The 22,060-nt window shown below is 40.6% G+C and overlaps 1 protein-coding gene across 1 annotated transcript in view; it reads left to right on the top strand.

Moving 5' to 3' along the window:
* Nucleotides 1–1,066: 1,066 nt before the first annotated feature.
* CADM2 (cell adhesion molecule 2) overlaps nt 1,067–22,060 on the top strand; it is a gene marked incomplete at both ends in the record, with an annotated part of 680,137 nt that continues 659,143 nt past the window's right edge. Inside the window, one exon of the mRNA XM_082009314.1 lies at nt 1,067–1,127. Within this exon, the coding sequence (XP_081865440.1) occupies nt 1,067–1,127 (61 nt within the window). The remainder of the gene's footprint in view (nt 1,128–22,060) is intronic.

The raw sequence follows: 22,060 nt of genomic DNA, 5'->3' as shown, positions 1-22,060 counted from the left end.
CCCTCCCCGCCGCCCAGTGCGCTCTGTCCCGGGGCGCCCCCGCCTCTCCTTAGGCGCCCGCTGCCGCCACCAGCTAGCCCCGCGCCTCGTCGCGTGCGCCGCCGGCCGCCACTTCAGGACTGAGCCTGGACAGCGCCCCGCCGCCCGCCCCCGCCCCCTCGTCGCTCACCGCCCATTGGCTGGAGAGCCGCCGCGGAGCCGGGACGCTCCGCGATTGGCTCAAGCCGGCTGCCACTCAGCGGCGCAGGAGATAGGGTCTGGCACCTTGCTCGCGACGTAGGAATCTGAAAAACGCCCGTTTGTTTTGTAACCTGGAGTCTCGCGCCTCCTCTGTTACCGCCTCATTGGCCGTCCGGCCGAAGCCGGGGTCTTTCTATTGGAGAGCCGCCGACGCCAGTCACACACCCACCTGAGGGGGCGGTCCAGGGGCCAAGGGGCGTGCCGTGGCGGTGGAGGTGTGGCCAAGGCAGGGGAGTGCCCACGGCACAGGGAGGGCTGGGGTGTGGCCCCGGGGGCGGGATCAGGGGCGTGGCTCCACCGTGAAAGGGGTGGGGCCTGAGGCGGGGGCGGGGTGAGGCCAGGGAGCCTCGCAAGCAGAGATTGCCCTTGTGTCTCGAGCCGGGAAGCGGCTGGGAGCGGAGCGGAGCGGAGCAGCGCAGAGCTTCCCCGCGCGCTGCGGCGCCAGCGCAGCCCCCGCCCGCCAGCGGGACGGGACGGGAGAAGCGAGGCGAGGCGGACGGACAGAGACGCCGGCGGGGACAAGGGGAGCTAGCGGAGGCACCCGGCACCGCTCCGCGGGGGCAACCTGAACCTGCCCAGCAGCGCCGGAGCCAGCGGGGAGAGCCGCTCCCCCTTCCTCGTCCTCCTCCTCCCTCCCCAATCCACCCCCGCGACCCTGGTCCTCCTCCTCCTCCTCACCCCACTGGATACAGCGAGGGAGACACTGCGGCGGAGGCGGCGGCGGCGGCCGCTCCTGCGGGGGGAAGGAAGCGCCCGGAGAGCGGAGCGGCGGGAGGCTGCGGATCTGCGTGCCTGGCGCCCACCCAGCCCGAGGGGAGCCCCCAGGATGCGGCTGAAGCCCGGCGCGCTCCTGCGCTTCTACAGCCTCTGCGGGATCCTCGTACAAGGTACCGCCTCCTCCCCACCCCTGCCCCGCGCGCGGGGAGGGACCCTGGGGGGGCACCGCCGCGGCCCGGGGCATCCCCGGCCCCCCTTCCCCCTCCCCCCGCCGCTGGGCCTCCCCCGCCGCTCCGCTCCTGGCCCGCTCCCTCCCTCGCCCCCTGCGCCGCCGCCTTCTCCTCCCCGGGCGCCCCCGGCCTCCCGCCCGGGTATCGCTACCCAGCGCTACAGCGCCGCGCGGTTGTTAACCCTTTCTGCCCTTCTTCCCCCCGCTCAGCCTCCCCCCCGCGTCCCGCCGCCGCTCGACAAGCCCCGCAGCCGCCCCTTCAACTCCCCGTCTCCACCTGCCCGCTCGCCCGCCGCAAACATGCCCCTGAAAGTGGGAGCGCAGCCGCAGCAAGCGGCGTGTGCGCTGCAACAACATCCCGCGGAAAGGCGCGGGCTCCTGCCGTGCCGCCCCGGCGGGGAGACGGAGCCGGTGTCCGTGTCTCGCTCGCGCCGCCGCCGCCAACGCGTGCCTGTATGTGGGGTGTAAAATAGATACGGGGGGTCAGCGGGTGAGCAGACGGTGGAGAACCGGATCCCTTCGCCACGGCGCTCCGGGCGGCTCATCCTGCAGCTAGTTTCCAGGCTGGATGTGTTCCTTCCTCCCTCCCTCCCCGCCGCCGCCTGCTCGCCCCCCGCGCCGCCGCCGCTCCCCCTAATTAACGTTATATCCGTCCGAATCGAGTGTAGCGGCCGCCGCGGAGGGAAGCTCGCGGCACGCTGCTGTCGCGCCGCTGACCGCCGCCTCTGCCTCCGGCAGCTCCGTCCCCCAGACCTCTCCCGCTCGGGGGGGAAGGCGAGCCGGCAGCCGAGCCCGCGGCACTGCGCTGCCGCCGGGAGTTTGCCCCCCTCAGCGGCGGCGGCTGCGGGATGGCGGCGCAGCCCCCTCCCTGCCCGCTCCCGCCGCCCTGCGGGGCCGGCGCGGGGCGGGGCGGGGGAGGTAACGGTCGGGCGCGAGGGCCGGGGAAGGCGGCGGGCCCGGTCCGGCGGTGCCGACGGGTCAGGGAGCCGCTCGCTGGCCGGGGGGGCGGCGGGGTGTCCCTCTCCTCTCGCTCGGCGTGAGGGGCATTTCAGTTTGGGAGGGAGAGGCCAAGAGGCGATTAAACTTAGTGACCTTGTAAGATTTTTTTTTTTAAATTTATATCCCTCTCCCCCACCCCCCCCGCCGCCGCCGCCGCCACCGTCGTGCCATTTCGCTCAAGTTTAATACATTTTGCGTTTCCCTCGGCTGCGTCATGTGTCGGGCGGTCTCCGGCGGGAGTAGCGGCCGTGGCAGCCCGGGTGCCGGAGCACACGAGCCTCAACACCTGCGCCCTCCCCCTCCCCCCCCCCCCAATCGCCCAGGAAGCCCCGCGTGCCACCGCTCCACCTCCCGGGGAAGTTACCGGCCGTGGGTGCGAGAACGAGGGGAAGGGGGCACCGGGAGGGAGCGTCCCCTCGGGCAGGCGCTGCGTGTTCTTTACCGACGTTTGCGAGTTGCCCGGTACGTCACGGCGCGAGGAGCCGCCGCTGTGTGGGTGCTGTACAGGGCTGCGCGCTGGGGCGCGTGCGGCGGGCTGACCCCGGGGGCGGCTGCGCTGCCCCTTGCGTTCCCCTGCGAGTTGTCAGTTCGTCGCCCTGCGGAAGGTCGGGGGAGGCGTGGTGGGCGTCGGGACCGGCTTTCTGTCACCCATAAAACCGGGGCGGCTGCTGCTGCTGGCGGAGGAGGAGGAGGAGGAGCAGGACTTGATCTTTCCTACGATGCAATCAGCCGCATTCAGCGCATCGCAGTTGTGAGAGTAAACCGGTGATCTAAAAACAGTGATGTCTTTCACCGCAGTTCAGAGAGTGTGCCGGGCAAAAATGTCACCCTGTGAACTGTATCAGGCAAAAAACACGTTGCAAGAAAAGGGGTGTAATACAAATCTGACTGTGACTGTGTGAAAATAACCAGATCGGGCCTGTCCTTGCAGATGAGGAAAAGCGATGCTTAACGTGTTACCCAGCTTACCCTCCCAGCTTACCTCTCCCTCTTTTCAGTTTTTCACACAATTATTTTTTTCAGCTCACGATTAAAACGGCAATCAAAAATACCGAGGCACTCTGTATACCACACTTCAGCAGAGTGCGGTTTCAGGAGGCATTTTTGTGGGGCACTATTTAAAAAAAAAAAAAAGGGGGGGGGAGGGTTATAAAGAACGTGTAACCCTCAGACAGGAGTAAGAGGAAATAACTTCTACTATCCTTTTCTCCCAAGATAAAGGAGAATGGATAAGAAGATGAGTAAATATTTTCTGGGAGAAGACTGTCCTGCACAGTGACTGTATCTAACAGAATATCAAATTCTTGTAGTTCACTTTATAGTGCTACTTCATAAATGTTGTTTTCTTGGTTTCTGCCATTTATTGTGGCACAACTAGCAGACACAGTTACCGTATTAGACACATTTCTTGTTGGCAGCTTTATCCCTGCTTTTAAAAGTAATTTTTCATGTTTGTGAAGTGGCTCAATGGATTTGTTAGATTCCTCCGATTCTTCAGTTTGTGGGCCATGGGCTACGCAGGTTTTTCGTCAGCTCTGTGCATGAATAACGTCTTTGTTCCGAGGATTCGAAGCACTTCTGGATTGTAACTAAGGATGGTTCCTGTTAGTGAAACTGAAGCTAATTAAGTTTAAAGACAAGGTGACAAAGAGTCAAGCTGACGTGTGTCGTGTTATGGAAGTGTGCCTTTCTGGCATGATCTGTGGAGAGACTTGCTTAAGGAATCTGTCCTGAGTGTTGATGAAGCATCAGCTGAGGGAAGAGGACATAGAATAATGCTTCTCAGCTTGTGCGTGGAATAGCATTAGCAGCAAGCAGTCCCTTTGGAAAGGAGGCAAACAAGAAGTAAAAGAGCCCAGTGTCAACTGCTCGCTGTGAAAGGGGAGCGATGGAGGTGGAAGAGGGAATAATAACATGTTGAGCTGAGAAGCGGTTTGTCATCCGAGTTCGGCTATGATATTAGTCTGCCCTGCCCTCTCCCGCGTTTGCTGTGAAAATAGTAGGATCTCTGGCTGCTGTTTTTCCTAGCTTGTGCACTGTAACGATTCTGGAGTACTGAAGCGGTGTCTCAAGCAGTTAAACTGTTATGTATGTTTACAGTCACCCTTACGTTTTTGTTTCAGTCTGATTGTTTGGCTCAGTTTGTGAATTCAGCCTTCCTTAGACAAACTTAACAGTTGGAGGACAGTATATAGAGCATATATTTAGAATAACTGAAGTACATCACCTGAGCTGTTTTTATGCAACCTGAAAAAGTTCTTTACTGTAAAGAGTTATCACGTGAGAAACTGTAATATTAAAAATAGTTTTGTTGGTTTCGTAGTATACAGATATGGGTTAAGATTATCCTGGAATTGTAGCTGCTGTAGCCCCCTGCTGTGTGATAATGCAAATGGCATCTAATGCCTTAATGTGCTCTGCTTCTGAGACGACACTGGATAGTGCTGTATCTGGCAGCAAACGATCAACTTTCTGTTCTTTGCCAACACCAGGCAAATCTTCTCAACGTGGTTTCTTCAGACACTTCAAATGCTTGCAACCTGTCTGCTAATGAAAATAATGTAGGGACACTTTAATTTGTTTGAAACTGTGATCACTGATGCAACAAATCAGTGAAGACAGGTAATTATGTACAGGTGAGACTTTTTTTTTAATAAGCCCAGATCTTTTACAAGCAGAATAAAAATTAAAAAAAAAGCGCAAATATGCAAATGGCTATTTCTCAGATCATGTAAGCTGATTTAAGACAAAGTTGTCATACATTACTCAATGTCATGTGTTTCTAGATTGTGTTTTGAGTTTTCAGTAGGATTTCTGCTAGCAAAATCTTGGCAACCCAATGCTGTATCCATTGGGAATGTCTTGACAACTAAGTGTTGTTACACTAATACGGTGTACAGCAAGTCAAAAGCATGTTGTTGTAATTCTGTAAGTTCTGTGAGGATAGATACAATTACGGAATAGAAGTTCTGATACAATTTTCATTTGGAATATTTTACACACAAATTGAAACATAAAATGTATCATTCTACTTGATGGTGGCTGTCTATGTGACTTCTGTCAACCTAATCAAGGCTTGGTAGACTTATTAGCTGCTTAGTTCTCTGGTTAGTTCATGTTTTATGAATTCTTTTGAGTTCTTCATGTGTTTTTATTGATCACCATCATATAGCAGTGGACATTCAGGTTTAGAACAAGAAGTAACTAAACAATCCAAATTCCCGTTGATGACCTTGCACAACTTCCTTGAGGAATACATGAGTAAGGATCACTCACTGTCATAATATTTATCACTCTTACACTCAAAATATTTATCAAGTTTCTATCATCAATTCAACAGTAAATAGTTTTGAAGTTTCTCAGTGAAGAAGTAACTCCACAGAAATGTTGATCAAGAGAAGCATCTCTGTTGAAACAAATTTTTCTTGTCTACTTTCTTGGTAGTTCTCTTTTTAATATTTTCCTATTTCAGAAATGTAGAACAGTGAATCTCCCTCTGCTTTTAAATTTACTTAATTGTTGTTTGCAATTCCATTATGTACTATGAATGTCTTTAAGCCGTATTTTTTTTATTATAGAAGCCTTAGCTCTCATAAGTAGCTTTCCCATCACTCTGGCCTGATCCTACTATTGACAAAATGTGTTGAATGTGATTATCTTTACACTTTCCACCAAAGAATTAATCTTTTAATGTTGCTATGTAAAGTCAAGATTGGATTTTGAGTTGGTTTGTTTGTGTTTTTTTTTTTTTTTTACAATATGCATCACAAATTGTTATTAAGTAACTGATAACAACTGTGTGTATGGTAGACACCTAGACCTGGACATCAGGTAGTTGCCAAGAGAATAGCAGTATAACCAGAGTGAGGCTGCCTATCTTAGATCGATGATTCCCTCTTCATCTAATATTTAAAAAGCAGAAGTAGAAGATGCTGTCATTGTCCTCTTGATGCCTTCTCCAAGAAAAAAGAGTACATTTCAATTTTGTTTTAAAACATGAATCTAATGATAGGCTAATTCTGTTAGACACCCTCAAAACAATGGAGGGTCCTCTCTAGAGAGAATGCCACTGACATGCTTTTTAAAACACACGTTCCAAAACAAATGTAGAATGGTAAAAGTATTAGACATAGTTTAGTAGGTGTCTCCTCTGGGATTGCATCAATATTAAGTATGAACTTAATGAGTGTATCCCTTCTTCCCAAGGAGTTTTTTGAGGTGTGTTTGAAAGGAAGAAAGGCAAATAACAAATTCCAGTGGCAAGGAGTAACTTGTAAAATCATGATTTCTCTCAGGAATCTGCCCTTGAACAGCTTGCCTTTCTACATAATGAAAACATTTTGAAAAGAATTAAGTATTTTGAAAAAATGAATGTAAGTGACTGCAAGGGTTCTTAATCTTGTGGGGTTCTCTTTGTGTGTGGGGTTTTTTGTTGATTTGTTTTTTCTATGAACCTATTTTAGGATCTTTTCACTGAATTTTATTAACAAAGATTAAAGACAAAGTCTAAATGTTTACAATTTCTCTTATGTTAGTGCACAATAAGCTCAGGATGAGTCCTTTAAATGTTGATACATAGGACACTGTCATAATGGCATTTCAAGGGGGGAGAGGAAGAAGCAGAGAACATTTATTTCAATGACGAAACAGAGTGCTAACACTGGAGGCTGTGTATTGCATCTTCCAGTGCTCTCTCTTAATACTAGTGTTTTGCATGTAGGACTTCCTAAAATGGAGAACTTGGAACAGGCAAAAAGGATTTAGTGAAGAATGTAGGTTGTTATTTTTAATGTAGATGGACTGGAAGACTCTGTTTCTTCCTTTAACAATGTCTGCCTACCTATAGTCCTACCTCCTTTCCCTAATGTCTGTAAATGTGAAAAATAAAATCATACTTGCATCCTTTGCCATCCTTTTATTTGCAAAACGGAGATCTTGGGAGCTATGAAGCCTTACTCAGGAGTGTTTTTACTGTCTGACAAGTTTGGGACTTTTGAGGTAAAGACCATTTCTTCTTATCCATGGTTTGAGTTGTATTTACTGCTTTTTAGTTTAATCAAATGGCTCCTGGAGAGTGTCAATACTTTCATAGCTTTCACATTTTAAGTAGCAGCAAATCACTGTTAATATAGCTTTACATTACTATAAATACATAAATTTAACTCTTTTCTAGTTTGTAACACTCAATTTAGGATTCTCCTTTTTTCTTACATAGCTGTTAAACAATATTAACTGTCCGTAGGCAGCTGCTCCTCTGTGTTAGAAAAATTAATGTATAGTCTGTGTTTCTCAGTTTGAATCTCTAAAGCTCTTCCAGAACTGAAGGTTTCTCTGTATTGTGTATATACATACACATAAAGCTTTGTTCACATAGAGGTATATTTCTGAACTCCTCCAGCTTATTCTTTGTTCTGTGAATGGAGTTGGCAAGGTTTAGGTTATTTGTAAAACAGCGCATATCATCGTATATGCAGTATAGTGGTTGTCTGCATAGCTTTGATATTCCCTCTATCATCATCTTTATATTAAACAGTTTGTTGACTACCTGTCTTTTTCTTTGTTGGATGGGAAGGATAATGCAAGAGAGACTGTTTTCTTATGTTAGAGGTGAAAATATTCTCGTTACGTTTTAAACTTCTTATATAGCACAATATTAATCAGAAAATTATTCTAATAATGGTGAGTCAATTGCCAAGTCTCAGCATACTCGGGTTATTTTATCTATTACATGCAAAAATAATTTGTGACCACATATGAAAATACAGTTATGCCTTTCTGGATATCATCAATTTGTAATGCATTGCATTATTACTACTTCTTCTGGCAGAAGCTGAATAGCCCGGCACGGCTGTACTGACCCATCTAAGTCTTAAAAACTCTGGCTTTTCAAAGTCCAACACTGGAAACTCCACAACGGCGACTGACTGACAGCTCTGAAGAGAATAAGGCCAAATTACTTCACAGCAGCAGTTGTAGTAGGCGCTTTGGTATTTTCCATTCGTTCCGATATTTATCCCAAACTGACCTACATCTGCTGGATTAACAGTGTAACTTGACCTGCTTTTATTCCTGCTATGCTATAAGGTAGGAAGGCTGTTCTGGTTAGTCCCTAACAAGGAGAAAAGCTGTGCTAGTTGAAGCAGAAGCAATCAGTTTTTAGAATTATGTAGGGTTTAAGGTTATTGAAGTTGCTACTGAAAAAATATGCTACTTTGCAATACAAATTTGTTATGTACTGATTTTTTTTTTTTTCTGTAACAAAATACCAAGCAAAAGCAATGAGAGTGCAGACAAAATCAAGCTGGAGCTCAGTATTAAAACTTTATTTTAATTAAAAGATTGTACAAAATATATTCCAATGTCGAGCTCATCTTATATTTTTCCCTTTCAAAGGCTTTTTTTTCTTCTTCTTCTCTGAGTGTTAATATGGGGTTTTTTGTATGTGAAGTTTAAATCTTGGCATGCTAGTTGGTGCTTCATTGAGATACACTGGTGGATGTAAATTGAAGAACAGTGAAGAAGTCTCCATTGGTTTGCACAGTTCATACAAGAAAAGTAAAACTTTGATGTCTGAAAACATTTCTTCACACTCCAGGTCATCAACTAAAAGAAACTTTTTTATATGCTCAAGTATACAAAAATGTCAAACCGCAGCTATTTGCAAATTGGAAAATAAGTGCAGTGACTAGAGAGATTACTCACTAAACTGATTGCTAATTAAGAATTAACAGAGTATCTCAAATCTGTGACAGGTCGTAAAATGGTATAATAGACAGGAATATACTGTAGAATTTCCTTTACATTAATTCTTTTCTTAACATCTAAAATAATAGTAGTGAAAATGAGAGAACTTTTCTTTGTATTTGGAGGAAACCTTAAACTAACATTGCAATTTTCATGTGATTTTTAGGTGACATGTGAAGTATCTTGTTCATTGGAGTAAGCATGGCATTGCGGTTTCCTCTTAACTTTACCATTTTTTAACTTCTCCATTGCACTTGCAGATTTCTAATAAAGTTACTGATGTCTCCAGGGTTGTATAGTGTGACGTTGTAATATTATGAAAAATAGGTGAGATTTGGACTAAAATGGAGGAAGCTATAAGTACCATCTTGTTTGGTTAATGAAATCCTAATCTTTTTGGTTAATGAAAAATGATGTCTGTCCAGACTAAAGGGAATCCGTTCAATTTTAAATTAAAACCAATTGTAGCAAAGTTAGCAAGACCTAACATGCAGGAGCTTTTCAAAACTTAAATATCAAGTCGGACAATTACTAGGACATTACATATTAAAAGAGAATGTGTCTCATCTTTTGCTATAAAAACAAATTAGAACTAAATTAGCTTTATAGACTGTGCTTCCTCTAAAGGCTAGAGTCCTCAGTCTTACATGTTACTGTCTTAGGATATATCTTGACTGCTACTTATATAAACATAGTCAAGATGATGTGTATTTGAACACAAGTAGTGTATAAGTAAATTAAGTATGGGCTAGCACCTTGACTATTTGCTCAGCTTCTTCCGAACATCCTTACCTTATTTGGAATTTTTGTCAAGTATTTGGCATATTTCCTCACTAACTGTAAAGTTTGTGTGTTACAAACTGCTGGTTAATGCTTCTTTTTTGGTATGTAAAATGCAAAATGTATGCTGTTCTTAGAGTGAATAAGTCTCACTGACTCCTTAAAGAATGGTCCAGAGCTCACATAATTTCCCCACAAAATAAGTTTGGAATTTAGAATTGGATCAGACTAAAATTAAAATGTTTTCTGCTTCCTAAGTAATCTTTGTTTTGGAAATTATAAATTATTGCTTTGCTGTGTTCTGAATGGTGACTTCTGGAGGTAGTGTGGAAAGTATGTGATCAATAGAAATATATGGGCCATTTGTTTTTTATTTATGGTAGATAAAAACCTCAATGGCTTGTATACTTATTTATGGGATATTCACATATGGCTAATGTGAAAGATTAATATAATTTCAAAATAGCTTGGAACATAAGATTATTTTAAGTGAATAGGCTTGTATATATTTTGTGTAAGCAATACTTGGGAGGGGTATAATTTAAAATATCATGATTGCAGAATTTCCAAAACTGTCTTTGGATTTTGAGAAAAAGAATTATATCAGATTTTGTACAGATTTGCTTTTGTCTCTTAAAACAGACGTCTCACTTGCTTTTTTACGAAACCACATTTTTTTCCCCATCTGACGCAAAATGGAATAACAGGAAATCTAGATAATGAAGGCAGTTGAGCATGTTCTGTAAGGGGTATTCATCATTTACTGTGACATCTGTATTGCAGAATTTGGAAGTGCAGATGCATGTAATGTTTGTTAGATTATGCCTATTGCAAACTGAAATGCACTGTGAATCCCAACAGGAAACCAGAATCCAGTAGCCTACATAATTTAAATGACAATTTTCTGTTTAATGAATTGTTAATATCATAGGCTTTTTTCTTTAAATTTGTCATTAAAAACCCTTGTCATTTGAACTTCTTATTGAAAAGAAATATCTTCAGAAAGAAATTTCAAAATAAGTGATTAGTTGGTCACAGATAAATGTGGAGTAATCTCCCTGCAGCCCTTGTCTGCCTAGGATACTGTCCGGAAAACCAAGCTTTGTTTCTTCCGTTTGCTGCTGCAAGACTTGAAGTGGGGAAACAGAAATAGCCCTACTCTGTATGCATGAAGGGATTTCCCTTAAGACTGTGAGGATGAAGGCCTCAAATTCCGTTCCTATATGATCTGTTTACATTGATGTGTCAACTGTGCAACAAGTGAGTGATGCCATGCCATGCCAAAGCCGAAGTGGCCTTCATGGATGATAGGTAGGTAGGTACATAGATGGGGGACAGGGAATGGGGCAACTTATTTGCCCTAGCAATAAAACATCCCCTCTAGAGTTAACCACAAAAGCCTTTGCTGTGAAAGACCAAGACAGATATGAAGATTAGGCTGGAACAAAATGCTCTATAACTTCAGACTTGTAGGATACAGCATACCTTTTCATCTTCTGCTATGACTCTTCACCTCCTCCTTTCCTCAGGTGATGAAATGCAACAAGTGAAGGTTTTAGGGCAAGTGCTTTCTGTGGAAACTATATGAGGACATGCTCTTCTCTACCTTGGCAGAGAAGATACCTGGGAAGGATGTGATAGGAGGCTTAGATTTTTTTTTTTAATTATTATTGTTTTCTTTTCTTCCCCCTACTTCTCTCTACTTTCCTCAAATATGCACTAACAGCAGTGAGGAGGGGGATGGATGGACTTGATGATCTTAAAGGTCTTTTCCAACCTTAATGATTCTGTGATTCTGTGGGAGCCAGTGGGAGTCAGTCTCTGGTACTGGGGCCTGACTCCTGCCGGGGATACCAGTTACAGAAGCTTTTTAGTGAGGTAGTCGTAAGGCTCTAGTCTCTTGTCCAGTAAGAGCCTGATTTTTTTCCATCAGTACAGCATGGAAAACTTCTTACAGGCATTGGTGGGAAGGATCAAATTTGAGAGCTGAAAAGACTTCAAAAGCTACTGTATGAAAACCAGGAATTTAGGTGAACTTCAGCATATTGATGCCAATGTGCTGCATGAGATCCATTCAATGTAGCTTCATTTAATTTTCCTTGTTCTAAGTTAGATAAATAAATTATTTGATTTGAACATTTCAGCTAGAACACTTTGTAGGTGCAGTTAACCTGCATGTTCTCTATAATGTTAAAAGACGTGCCATTGTGGGATGTGGTTTAGTGGGCATGGTGGTGTTGGGTTGACAGTTGGATTTGGTAATCTTAAAGGTCTTTTCCAACCTTAATGATTCTGTGATTGCAGTGTAAAATGCAGTACTATCCAGAATAGTCACAGTATCAGTCACATGCTTTATTTCAATTAAGAGACTTACGAAAATATCTAGTGCGATGTATGTTAGTGTAAGAAATCAGAGTTGACTGATGAATATCAATGTCAAAACAGAAGATGTCTTCAGAAATAAAGCTCCACTGCTATTATGTCCCGTTGATGCGAGCTTTTAAAAAATCTAGTATGTCTAGAAAAATAGCCTCACTATTCTGCATGTGTGGCTATGTGCCTATCAAATTGAAACACAGGCATCTATGATAGTAAAACTTGGTTAAGATTCTTGGTAGGTTCTTACGTGCTGCTGTTGTGTCACGGTAAACTTCTGAATTGTTCAAATACACTTATCTGATTCTTGAGCAGGGAAATTCTTGATATGAAAACTTCAGTCCAACTAACCACTAAAATATCTACCCCATTTCTGAAAGGTTTCTACTGTTTGCAGAGTAGAAAAGTAACTATGAAACAACTTGCATGAGCTACAATTTACTTTTTTAAACATGTTGCTGAGGCTTTTGTGATGTCTGTATCATGAATATGTTTTTTGCATCTCTAACACGTATACATACTATAAAGTGTCAGACTACTGTATGGGGGAATCAATACAAATACAGTGTTTTGATTAAATTAGAGAAATGGTCCCACAAGTAATATTAGGGACGGATGAGCAATCCATTTGATGTTTATTGTGCTTCAGAACAATATTTATATTATTACAAGTCTAGCATTCTTGCATATGCATTCTTTGTTTCACAGAATACACCTGTAAAGTATCTACATCAGATGTTTTAATAACTCCTGACAAACTCGTTAGTATTCTTTCCTATGGAAATGTGACAGATTTCATTGCAGAATACACATACATATGTGAATATAGATTACAAAAATAAATCAATGGATGATAATATTTGAAAACTTTTAAATAGAGAACTAGGTGGTGCTGTTCTTTCATCTTTGTAGCTTAGCTGAATTCTTAAGTATGGACTGAGAACACCAGGCTACTACTTTTCAAGAATGAATTTAGCTCTCTTAAATGTTTGAAGAAGTTACTGTTTCTGATTTCATTGAGAATGCTACTTTGAGAGCTCATAACTGCACAATACAACACTTTCTATGTTATGTAGAACTTTTACGTCCAACAAATGGTTTAGTTTTAATCAGCATGGTGATATACTTCCTTTTATCCTCAGTTTGAATGACTTCGGAGTAAATTCTAATAATTTTTTTGAGTCTCTACTTGGCTGTATATTCAAGATTATTTGGTCAGATCAGCGTAACATGGTTAGATGTGTGGACCTTTGAATCCTTTTCCGTTGTTGGTTTCTTAAAGATTTTGGGACTAATTTGCTAACAGCACAATGAAATCATCAATAATAGCTGGAAGAAATTTGTTGTAACTGTGTAGTAGCAGTATATAAACCACAGCTAAGTAAGCAAGAAAACAAATTTACTAAGTTTTCTTCCATTTACGAAAAATACAAAGTTTCAATCACTGTCTTGTCTCATTGCCGTTAATGTTGTAATAGGAAATAGTGAAGCTAGACTATAATGAACTTACTGGGATCTAGATAGATTTGTTAGATCAGTGTTCAGCGTTGCAGCAGAATAATAAGTGTCTAATTAGAGTCTAACTTCAGTATGTAGCACTTTGGTAGAGAATGTCTCTTATTGACCACTGCTTAAAACAGGAATGTTGAAAGAACAGATGGAAGATAAAGAAATAAGGGAAAAGTGTACTTCTGTACTGAAAAAGCGATGAAAATGTGCTCTAGCTAGATCAAACTTATGAATGTGTTTGCTCTAAGTATGTAATTACTTATTTTACAAAGATAAGCTGTAGCTGTTAATAGTCACAAATGGAGTGCAAAAACACTTTTTCTAGCAGTTTCTCTCCCCTAGTCCTTCTAAAGCGCTACCATATAGGGAGGAATCTGAAGCAGAAAGTTTGGTTTGTACTTTTTGATTGTTCATGAGTACGCATAAAATGCTTTTACTTCACTCCGATTAGAGATTTTGTAAAATATACAAATAATACCCATAATATTGCAAATTAATACTACCAGGGTTAAAAGCAATAATTCCTTTTATGTTCATTTTTATAAGATTTCAGTGTCACAACTGTAGTTACTGTTTTTCCAGTGTTTGAAAAGTATCAAAAGGTGTTTTCATTTACTTTTGGAAAGTGGAAAGAAGCCCAAACCAACTCTGAATTGCCTAGAAATAATTTTAAAAGTATCTTTTCATTCCTGATAATGAAGTATTCCTGGCACTGAAGCAGAAGCCACATTAGAGTAGTATACTGTATGTGTTTTACATACAGTATGTGTGACTTGCACAAAGTTTTTGGTGTGTACCATTATTACTAAAAAGTCACTCCCACAGTTAATTCAGTGCTTAGCATTTGTTTATTCCAGAATTGTATATCAGAGGTAGTGGTTTAATTTGTATGGGTTAGCAGACTATTTAGTTTTCAAAGGGATGTGTTAATAGATTGTGTGTTGTTAACTGCAGTTGAGTATGTGTGCAGAAGATTTCTGAATGCATATTATAAATTGAAAATTATTAAACTAGCTACCTTAAGAAGTTTCTGCTTTCTCCTACAACATGCAGTTTGGCTTGTGGATTGGCACATACTCATGAATATTTGAAGTACTGCATTTTTGCAGTATTTTCCTCTTTTTAGGGAAAGTGCTGGATGCCTGAATCAAGTCCTTCTGTATGCAGGTGCCCTCATAATAAGCATGTGGCTGGAAAGAGAGAGAATTTATTTAATGTAGTAACTTCTTTTCAGTTCTTCTGATTCAAAACAAATAAAACTGACAGTTTGTATCTTGTGTTCTAGATGGGTCTGGGCTGTTAGTACATGAATGAAGGACCACTTCTAAGGCTTTCTGCACCAGCCTACTCCTTTCTAACCAGCTAAGTATGAACATGTGAAGGAGTGAGGTGTTAGTCAGAGCTACTGGTGTTCACTGAGAGATTTTTCTAAGTTACAGATCCTATTTAAGAATCTAATTTAAGCCAATTGCACTGAAAAAGTTTTGTAATCTCTAAAACATTCCAAAATAATTTTTAGAAAATTGATGGTAGTTAATCCTCAGATCTGAAGAGAGGGTTGTTATTATTTCAAAGCAGAGTAAATAAGAAATAAAGCTGAGTTTTTATCATCTGTGTAGATTCTGGCAAACACAATGATGCCAAAAGCATCAATAAAGATCAGATTTGCTTATTGAATACATTAAAATAATGCTAGGTTGTTTTGTGTTCCCCCCACTGAGTATTACCAGTATGGGGAGAGATCTGAACTAGGTACTGAGTTTACTAGGTAGTTACTAGGTAACTTTTCTATTTGAAATTATTGAGATTAACACTGCAGTTTGGTTTTTTTTTTTTCCCCCCTTTTGTTTACATTGCAATGAATAATTTATATGTGAAGTGCAAGATAACAGCATATATAAGGTTACTTTTCTAATCCAAGAAGATACCACAATGTAAAGAAACAATAAAATATTCTGCATTTTTATTTGTGAGAAAATGATTATTTTTTTTTCTTCAGCATTGCTTTATTTCCAAAGTCTTTTATGCTTTGTATTCCATTTTCAGCTTTTATTCTCTTTTAATCTCCTCTTTCATGTCTTCTGCCTGGATTGTCTAGGTTTTTAGGGGTTTTTTTTGTTCTTATGTCAGTGTGCTGACATAAGACTTTATATTCTCAATGTATTAAATCAGTTGAGGAAGAGGAAATCTGAATAAACAAGAAATAGTCTGTGTCAGGCCAAAACACGAAGAACCCACTCTCATCTGAAACTTCAGCACAGGGTTTTCTTATGTCAGACATAAGACAAAGTAAAACTTTGGGTGGGATATTGTTTTTGGCTTGTTTGGATTTGGGTAGGGATAATGGAGATAACACTAAACATTCATGTCTAACTTAGTAAAAAATTAGACAACCAAGAACAATTTAACTTCCATTGCACTTTTGGAAGGGGTACAAGTTGTGAGAAGGGTACAATAGAGAATTACCTTGTTTTTCATAACAATATCTCTGCGTTTGCTGTGGCTGCACCGCTTTAAGTTCTTAGATACTTTCTTTTGATATTTGCAAAGACCTTCACTTTGTCTTCATAGTTTTTCAGTTGCTACAGCTACAGTAACTGTTTCCTCTCAAATATTGTTAAAGCAAAACTCTTTAGTATAACTTCAGTATAGAGTATGACTTCGGTTTGATTCTTCAGTACAACTTTAGACAACTCATACTTCAGAGTTCAGATGAAAACTAAACAGATGTCTGTAGAGAATTTAAACTTGCTGTAAAACTTAAGGGGAAAAAACCCCCTACTATCTTTCTTCCAAATATGTAATTTAAATGAAATTAGACTAAACTGAGTACTTTCCCCTTTTCCCTGATAATGGCATCTCAGAAACTTTGGGTTTAACTTTCTTAACCGTGGTTCATCAGTTCTGATGAAATTGAGCTCTAAGGCTATACAGGCTTATGATAATGATACAAATGTTTTCTTGAGAGTTGTTTCATAGTGTTTGTCATGATTAATTCCTCTTGAAAACCTCTATCTGTGCATAACATTACAAACATAGGGGAATTAAATGGAAATCATAAGATGTACACAAACACAATTCTGTGTCTGTCTATATCAAAACTGAAAATAAATGATCAAGAAGATAGGGCAATTATTGCACATTATTTGATGAGCCTCATTCAGTTTAGATGACTGTATGTAAATATTCCCAATATCCAGGAAACAAGTAGTTTGGGTTTTTTTACCAGTCACCCCCCACCCTCCCCTGCGCCTCTGAAGAATTTTAAGTGTGTACAAAACTTTGCTGGCAACATTTAATAAATAAAATACTAAAGTCCAACTCTTCTGCTATGAAACCAGTTACCTAAACTGAATCAAAGACAATTATCTCTTTTCTTCTGTGGGGGACTGTATTATTTGCAATTCTGTTTATTTTCATTGTGAAACACACAAGCATTGGTATCAATGCTCAGGTAAAATCAAGATTTTGTTACTACAGTGTAATTACTTGTGTGTTGTCTATAATTTTTTTGCAATTGCCGTTTGAATTGTAGGTATAGTCCCTGTGCGTGCTCTATGCCTGTTTCTGAAAACTCAAAGATGCAGTCACAGTATGTGAAAAGCCATTCAGTCACACAAGAGCATTGGCATTTTTTTCAATTTGCCAAGTGCATAAACTGTATATCTTAAGTAATTGCTGTGTAGAAACCTCATACATATAACGGGACCATTTTATCTATGCTTATTTGTCAGCACCTGCATCCCAGAATGGATATATTTAGTAAGTACTGTTTTGCAGTTTGCACTTGTGCATGCTCTTAAATTTTTCTGATGACCCTAGCAAATCAAAACCTCTTCCCCCCCTCAAAAAAGTCTATTGAGATTGTGCAAGTACTAAAATACATTCGGTAAAGTGATATAATATATAAAGCTTTTAGCCATCTGAAATGTTGCCTAAGTGGTGACTATTGGTCCTTTAAATGTTTTGTCTTATTGCTGGGTCTGCTGGCAAACATCTTTTAACATTTCTGGTTTTGAGGCTTTCTTATCCCAAAATACCATGAGACAAAGTATGATGTAAAGCAAAGATCTTTATTCTGCACTAACTCTTGTGTTGAGCCTGTCTTACTCTACATTAAGTATATCTTCTGAGTAGTTACAAGTTCATCAGCTTATAGCATATCTGGGTTATGAGGCTGAAAGTGGAGATCTCCAAACAAGTCCAGGAACGAGAAGCATCACGGGGCTGTGGCTGAGCTAATTAGCCTTATGTAGTTCATCTTCAATACACTCTTTATTTCCTCTTGTGATTGCAAACACAATCATTTAACTTTTTGCTAGTACATGTCCCTTCCTTCTCAGCGAAATTTTTTAGTAACAAATTATGCTATCACTGTACTAAACGAGATCTAGTCATTAGTCTTGGCTTCTCTTTATAGTACGTGTCATAATAAAAAGTGATGTAGCAGAATGCTAAAAATGCATGTTGAAATTCAGAGTTTGGAGCGAGATGTAGGCCAGCTTACAAAAGTGAAGTACCCATTGTGGTCTATAGAAATTCATGTGCAGAAGTTTGAAAAGTGTTGGGTTGTTTTTCTATTATCTAAATAAAAATATATGGTGTGTACTCTGCATTTATTGAATATGCATGTTTTAACAAACTTTACATTTTTCATCCTTTGATTTGCACTGCATTCAAATTTAATAAATTCAGTGGTGTCCATGCATGAGTTTTCTTCTTCTGATGAGGAAGAGTGGGCAAAACGAAAAAGAACTCAAGTGCAACAACTGAAGTGGTCTGGAAGTAAAAAGTCAAAAATTCTCCTGCAATTGTTTATTTTTGCTCTCTGTAAATAAAAGTCACTTTAGAAACAAATAGTACGTATTTTTGAGTGTTAATGTCAATACAGCTGAATTATGGAAGACCTCTTACCAGCTACTTGAACAGAGTCAATTATGTTGTTCCAGGTCATTGTGGGTCAGCTGGTTAATGCTGGATGTGAAAGGCTGTACTATATTCCAGCCTTTGTCCTACTTTCATGAAACATGTTCTTCACTGAAGAGACATGATTGATTTATATGAAATGGGTGGATGTCCACTTGCCATTCTTTAAATGCAACCATTTTAGTTAATTTCTGTTAAATTCTTTATTGTTTTGTAGCTGCAGGAGTTCATATGTTAAAGTTGTGAATTTCTTAGACAACAAGATAAGCTGAACAAATAGAAACAAAGTGTCTAATATAAATATTTTCAGTACTTTTAAGCTTTTCACTTGTTTTGCAGGCATTTGAGATTATTAACACTAAAAATGTAATTTGAAATGGGAACAAACATAACTGTTAATGCAACCTCCTCTTTTCAGACAAACAACCTAAAATTTACAACACCAGGAGGTCACTTGGAATGCCTCTAGTTTTTCATTGAATTTGGCTTAATAATTGTTTCTTTTCTTTCTTTGAGATTTCTTTGTTAAGCCGTAATTCTCCTGTAAAAGATTAGGCTATTTACTAGCAGGGTTGAAAGGTAATACATTTAATAAAATATGATGGAATGAACTTTATTATGTATTTGAAGTACATCCACTAAATTTTCAGTGGCAGATGTATTATTTTTATTATCAGTTTCCTTAGACTCAAATGAGGAGAGCTGCCAAACCAGATTTTCTGAATGCACCTTTCCAGTACTGAAGTTTAAGACTAATCTTGCTATTCTACAGACCTGAGTGTGCACACATGCATGAAGTACTCATCTGGGGAGAAGGATATCATTTGCAAGGCTAGAAGACAACAGCATAGTCATGTGGAAGAAGCTTCAGGTTAAATCCAAACTTGGATCCTTTTCTTTCTTCTATACAGTACTGGTCTCAGCCCCTAGCAACAAACTATAAATAGTTGAGCTTGACATGAATATCCCATTTGAATGCTGCTGCTCTGATCCTTGTGAGATAAGGGCATTTTTCCTCTTTAAAATGAAAATAAGAATGCCCTCTTCTAATGTTGACTCACCATGATTTGACCTTCAAAACTATTAGATCAGATTCTTCTTAAACAGGATTCAAAGAATTAGGGAAGCACTAGGACTTCCAAAGAAATGACAAATGTTCTTTCTGAACACCTGTTCAGAAATCTGCTTCATTGCTGATAGTTAACTGGAAGAAGATCTAGAAGTAAGCAAAAAAAGGAGTAGAAAAATCGTTTGATACAAAATGACAAAATTCCTGGAGTCAGGATTCATGAGAGTAATGCTGCTATTCATTCCGTAACAAACATCTCCTGAACTTATTTCGTGTTTCCTTTCCTTTTTTCAGAAGCTTGAGCTTAGGACCAAGTTTCCTCAGATGATATCATGTTTTCTGTAATATCTATGTAATTGTTCTCAAATTTTCCTAAATTCTGTATGAAAAATAGTTCTTAAGAATTTGATGCAATGAGAAAAAGGATCATAAAACTAGTTTTGCTTAGGCTCACATTATTCTCCTCTTTCCCTCTTTAACCACTCTCCACCGTGAACAATAAGTGTCTGTAAGGAAGATGCTTCAAGTTTGGACTGTCTTCCCCAGTGCTTTGCTAAAAGTATAAATGCAAGCAGGAAGTTTTCATAGCTGCAGCTTCTTTATTTGAAAAATAAGCAGCGATATATGCTGGATCAATTACCTGAAATCCACATGCGTATGTGGAAGAGCAACTGAAAGGGGAGTTGGCTTAAACTCATAATGACATCCTAGAAGCATTTAGAAGATCTTATTTTCTTATGGGAGAAAATAATCTTTCTGTTCATATTTTCTACTTTCATGTAAGCTGGGAATTTGGCAATGGAGTTTCATATGCAGCCTTAGTTAGAAGTGTGGCTTTCATCTGGGGTCTAGCAATGCCCTGTCACGAAACTGCCAATGGTAAAGTCGTGCTCTTGTAACTTTGGTTCAACTATTCTAATTTTGGGGTTGAACATGAATACTTCCTGCACCTTACAATGTTGCTTCAGTTGTCTTGGACAGTGCCTTGTCTCCTAACACCTTTTTTTGCTTTATGGCAGAATGCCTGATGGCTTTGTATGTGTGTTGCAGTTTCTCAGAGACCAGCTAGCCAAAGCACCTCCTACAATGGCATTGATCTTAACATAGCTGCAAAAATATCCTCACCTCCCTGGGTAGTGTTAGGTATAAGGAGTGGCTGTGGGTTGTGCGTGGGTTCTTTGGGAGGTGTTTTGTTTGTTTGTTGATCCCCTTACCAAAGTCTTTACTATGTTGCCTTTTTAGTCAGGAAATGGTAGATTTGTAGAGGTAGTACTTAATGTTGAAACCAAGCTGCTGGCTGTGCTTGCACAGCTTAGAACTTTAGGAACTTCGGAATATGTCAGAAGATTTATTCGTTGCCAACTCTTGCACCTTCCTAACAATGCTCAACTAGACAAAACATGTTGGTGTTTCTGATGGGTACTTCTCTGTTAGCTGAGGAGAGATTTGGGAGAAATACGGAGGTAGCAGGCAGACAGACAAGAAGATACGATTAAACTGAATAAGCAGATCTGTGCTTCTGCTGATAACTGCAAACAGTGGCAGATAATTGAAAATTCAAGGAGAGCAGTTAGCTGGAAAAGGGAGGCAGGAAAAAAAAGGAGTAGTAGAGCTGGTCAGTGTTTCCACAGCTTCAGTTTGGCTGAGTGTCATGTTTCTTTATGCCAACACAATTAACATTCTAAAATTTCAAATCTTCAAGAAATTAGCCAGCTAGAGGTAGGCACAACTTTAATTGACTTCGGAAATAAAATTTGAGCATGGAAAAAGCCCAAGTGAAGTGCAGTAACAGTGGAATATTAGACCTATAGCATATGCATTTGGTACTGCAAATGCAAATATCTTTTTGTCACTTGCTGTTGTTTCTTGGCCAGATTGTAGACAAAGACCTAAACCAGGCAAGTATTGCCTGATGCTCAGCTTGCTGCCATACCTTGGTAGCTGCGTTCGCATAATAACGTAAGATAGTGCAGTGAGTTAAGAAATAGGAAAATGTAAAGAGTTCTGAAATGGTGGGCGGAAAGGAGAGGGAGAGAAGTAATGTACAATAATATGGCAGAAGGGAGATAACACAGAACATGTGATTTGAGGCATGAAGTGGGGGACTGCCTGCTGTAAGGTATAGGAAAATAACATAAGCAGTTTCAGATGGAAGAGAGATGCAAAACTCCCTGCTACGTGCAGCTAGTTTGGCCTTGATACACAGTTTAGTCATAACCAAATTGGAACTTAAAAATATTTTGGAAGTTTTTCATTAGAATTAAGAAATTACACGTTTTGCACCAGGTTCTGCTCCATATACTTTCTGTAATAAAAAAAATATTCCTTAGGGTGAAATGTACGGTTTCAGTTGAAAAACGGTTATCAATGTACGGTTATCAGTTGATTTTTTTTTTTTTTTTAAATTTTGCAAGCTTATGTTATCTTATTTCCTCACTTTTTTTTTTTCTGTATGGGACCTCTTTAATAAT

The sequence above is a fragment of the Phaethon aethereus genome, assembly GCF_964289735.1.
Source record: "Phaethon aethereus genome assembly, chromosome: 1".
NCBI classification, from domain to species: domain Eukaryota; kingdom Metazoa; phylum Chordata; class Aves; order Phaethontiformes; family Phaethontidae; genus Phaethon; species Phaethon aethereus.
The sequence above is the reverse complement of the archived record's forward strand: the minus strand, read 5'-3'. Positions and strand labels throughout refer to the sequence as shown.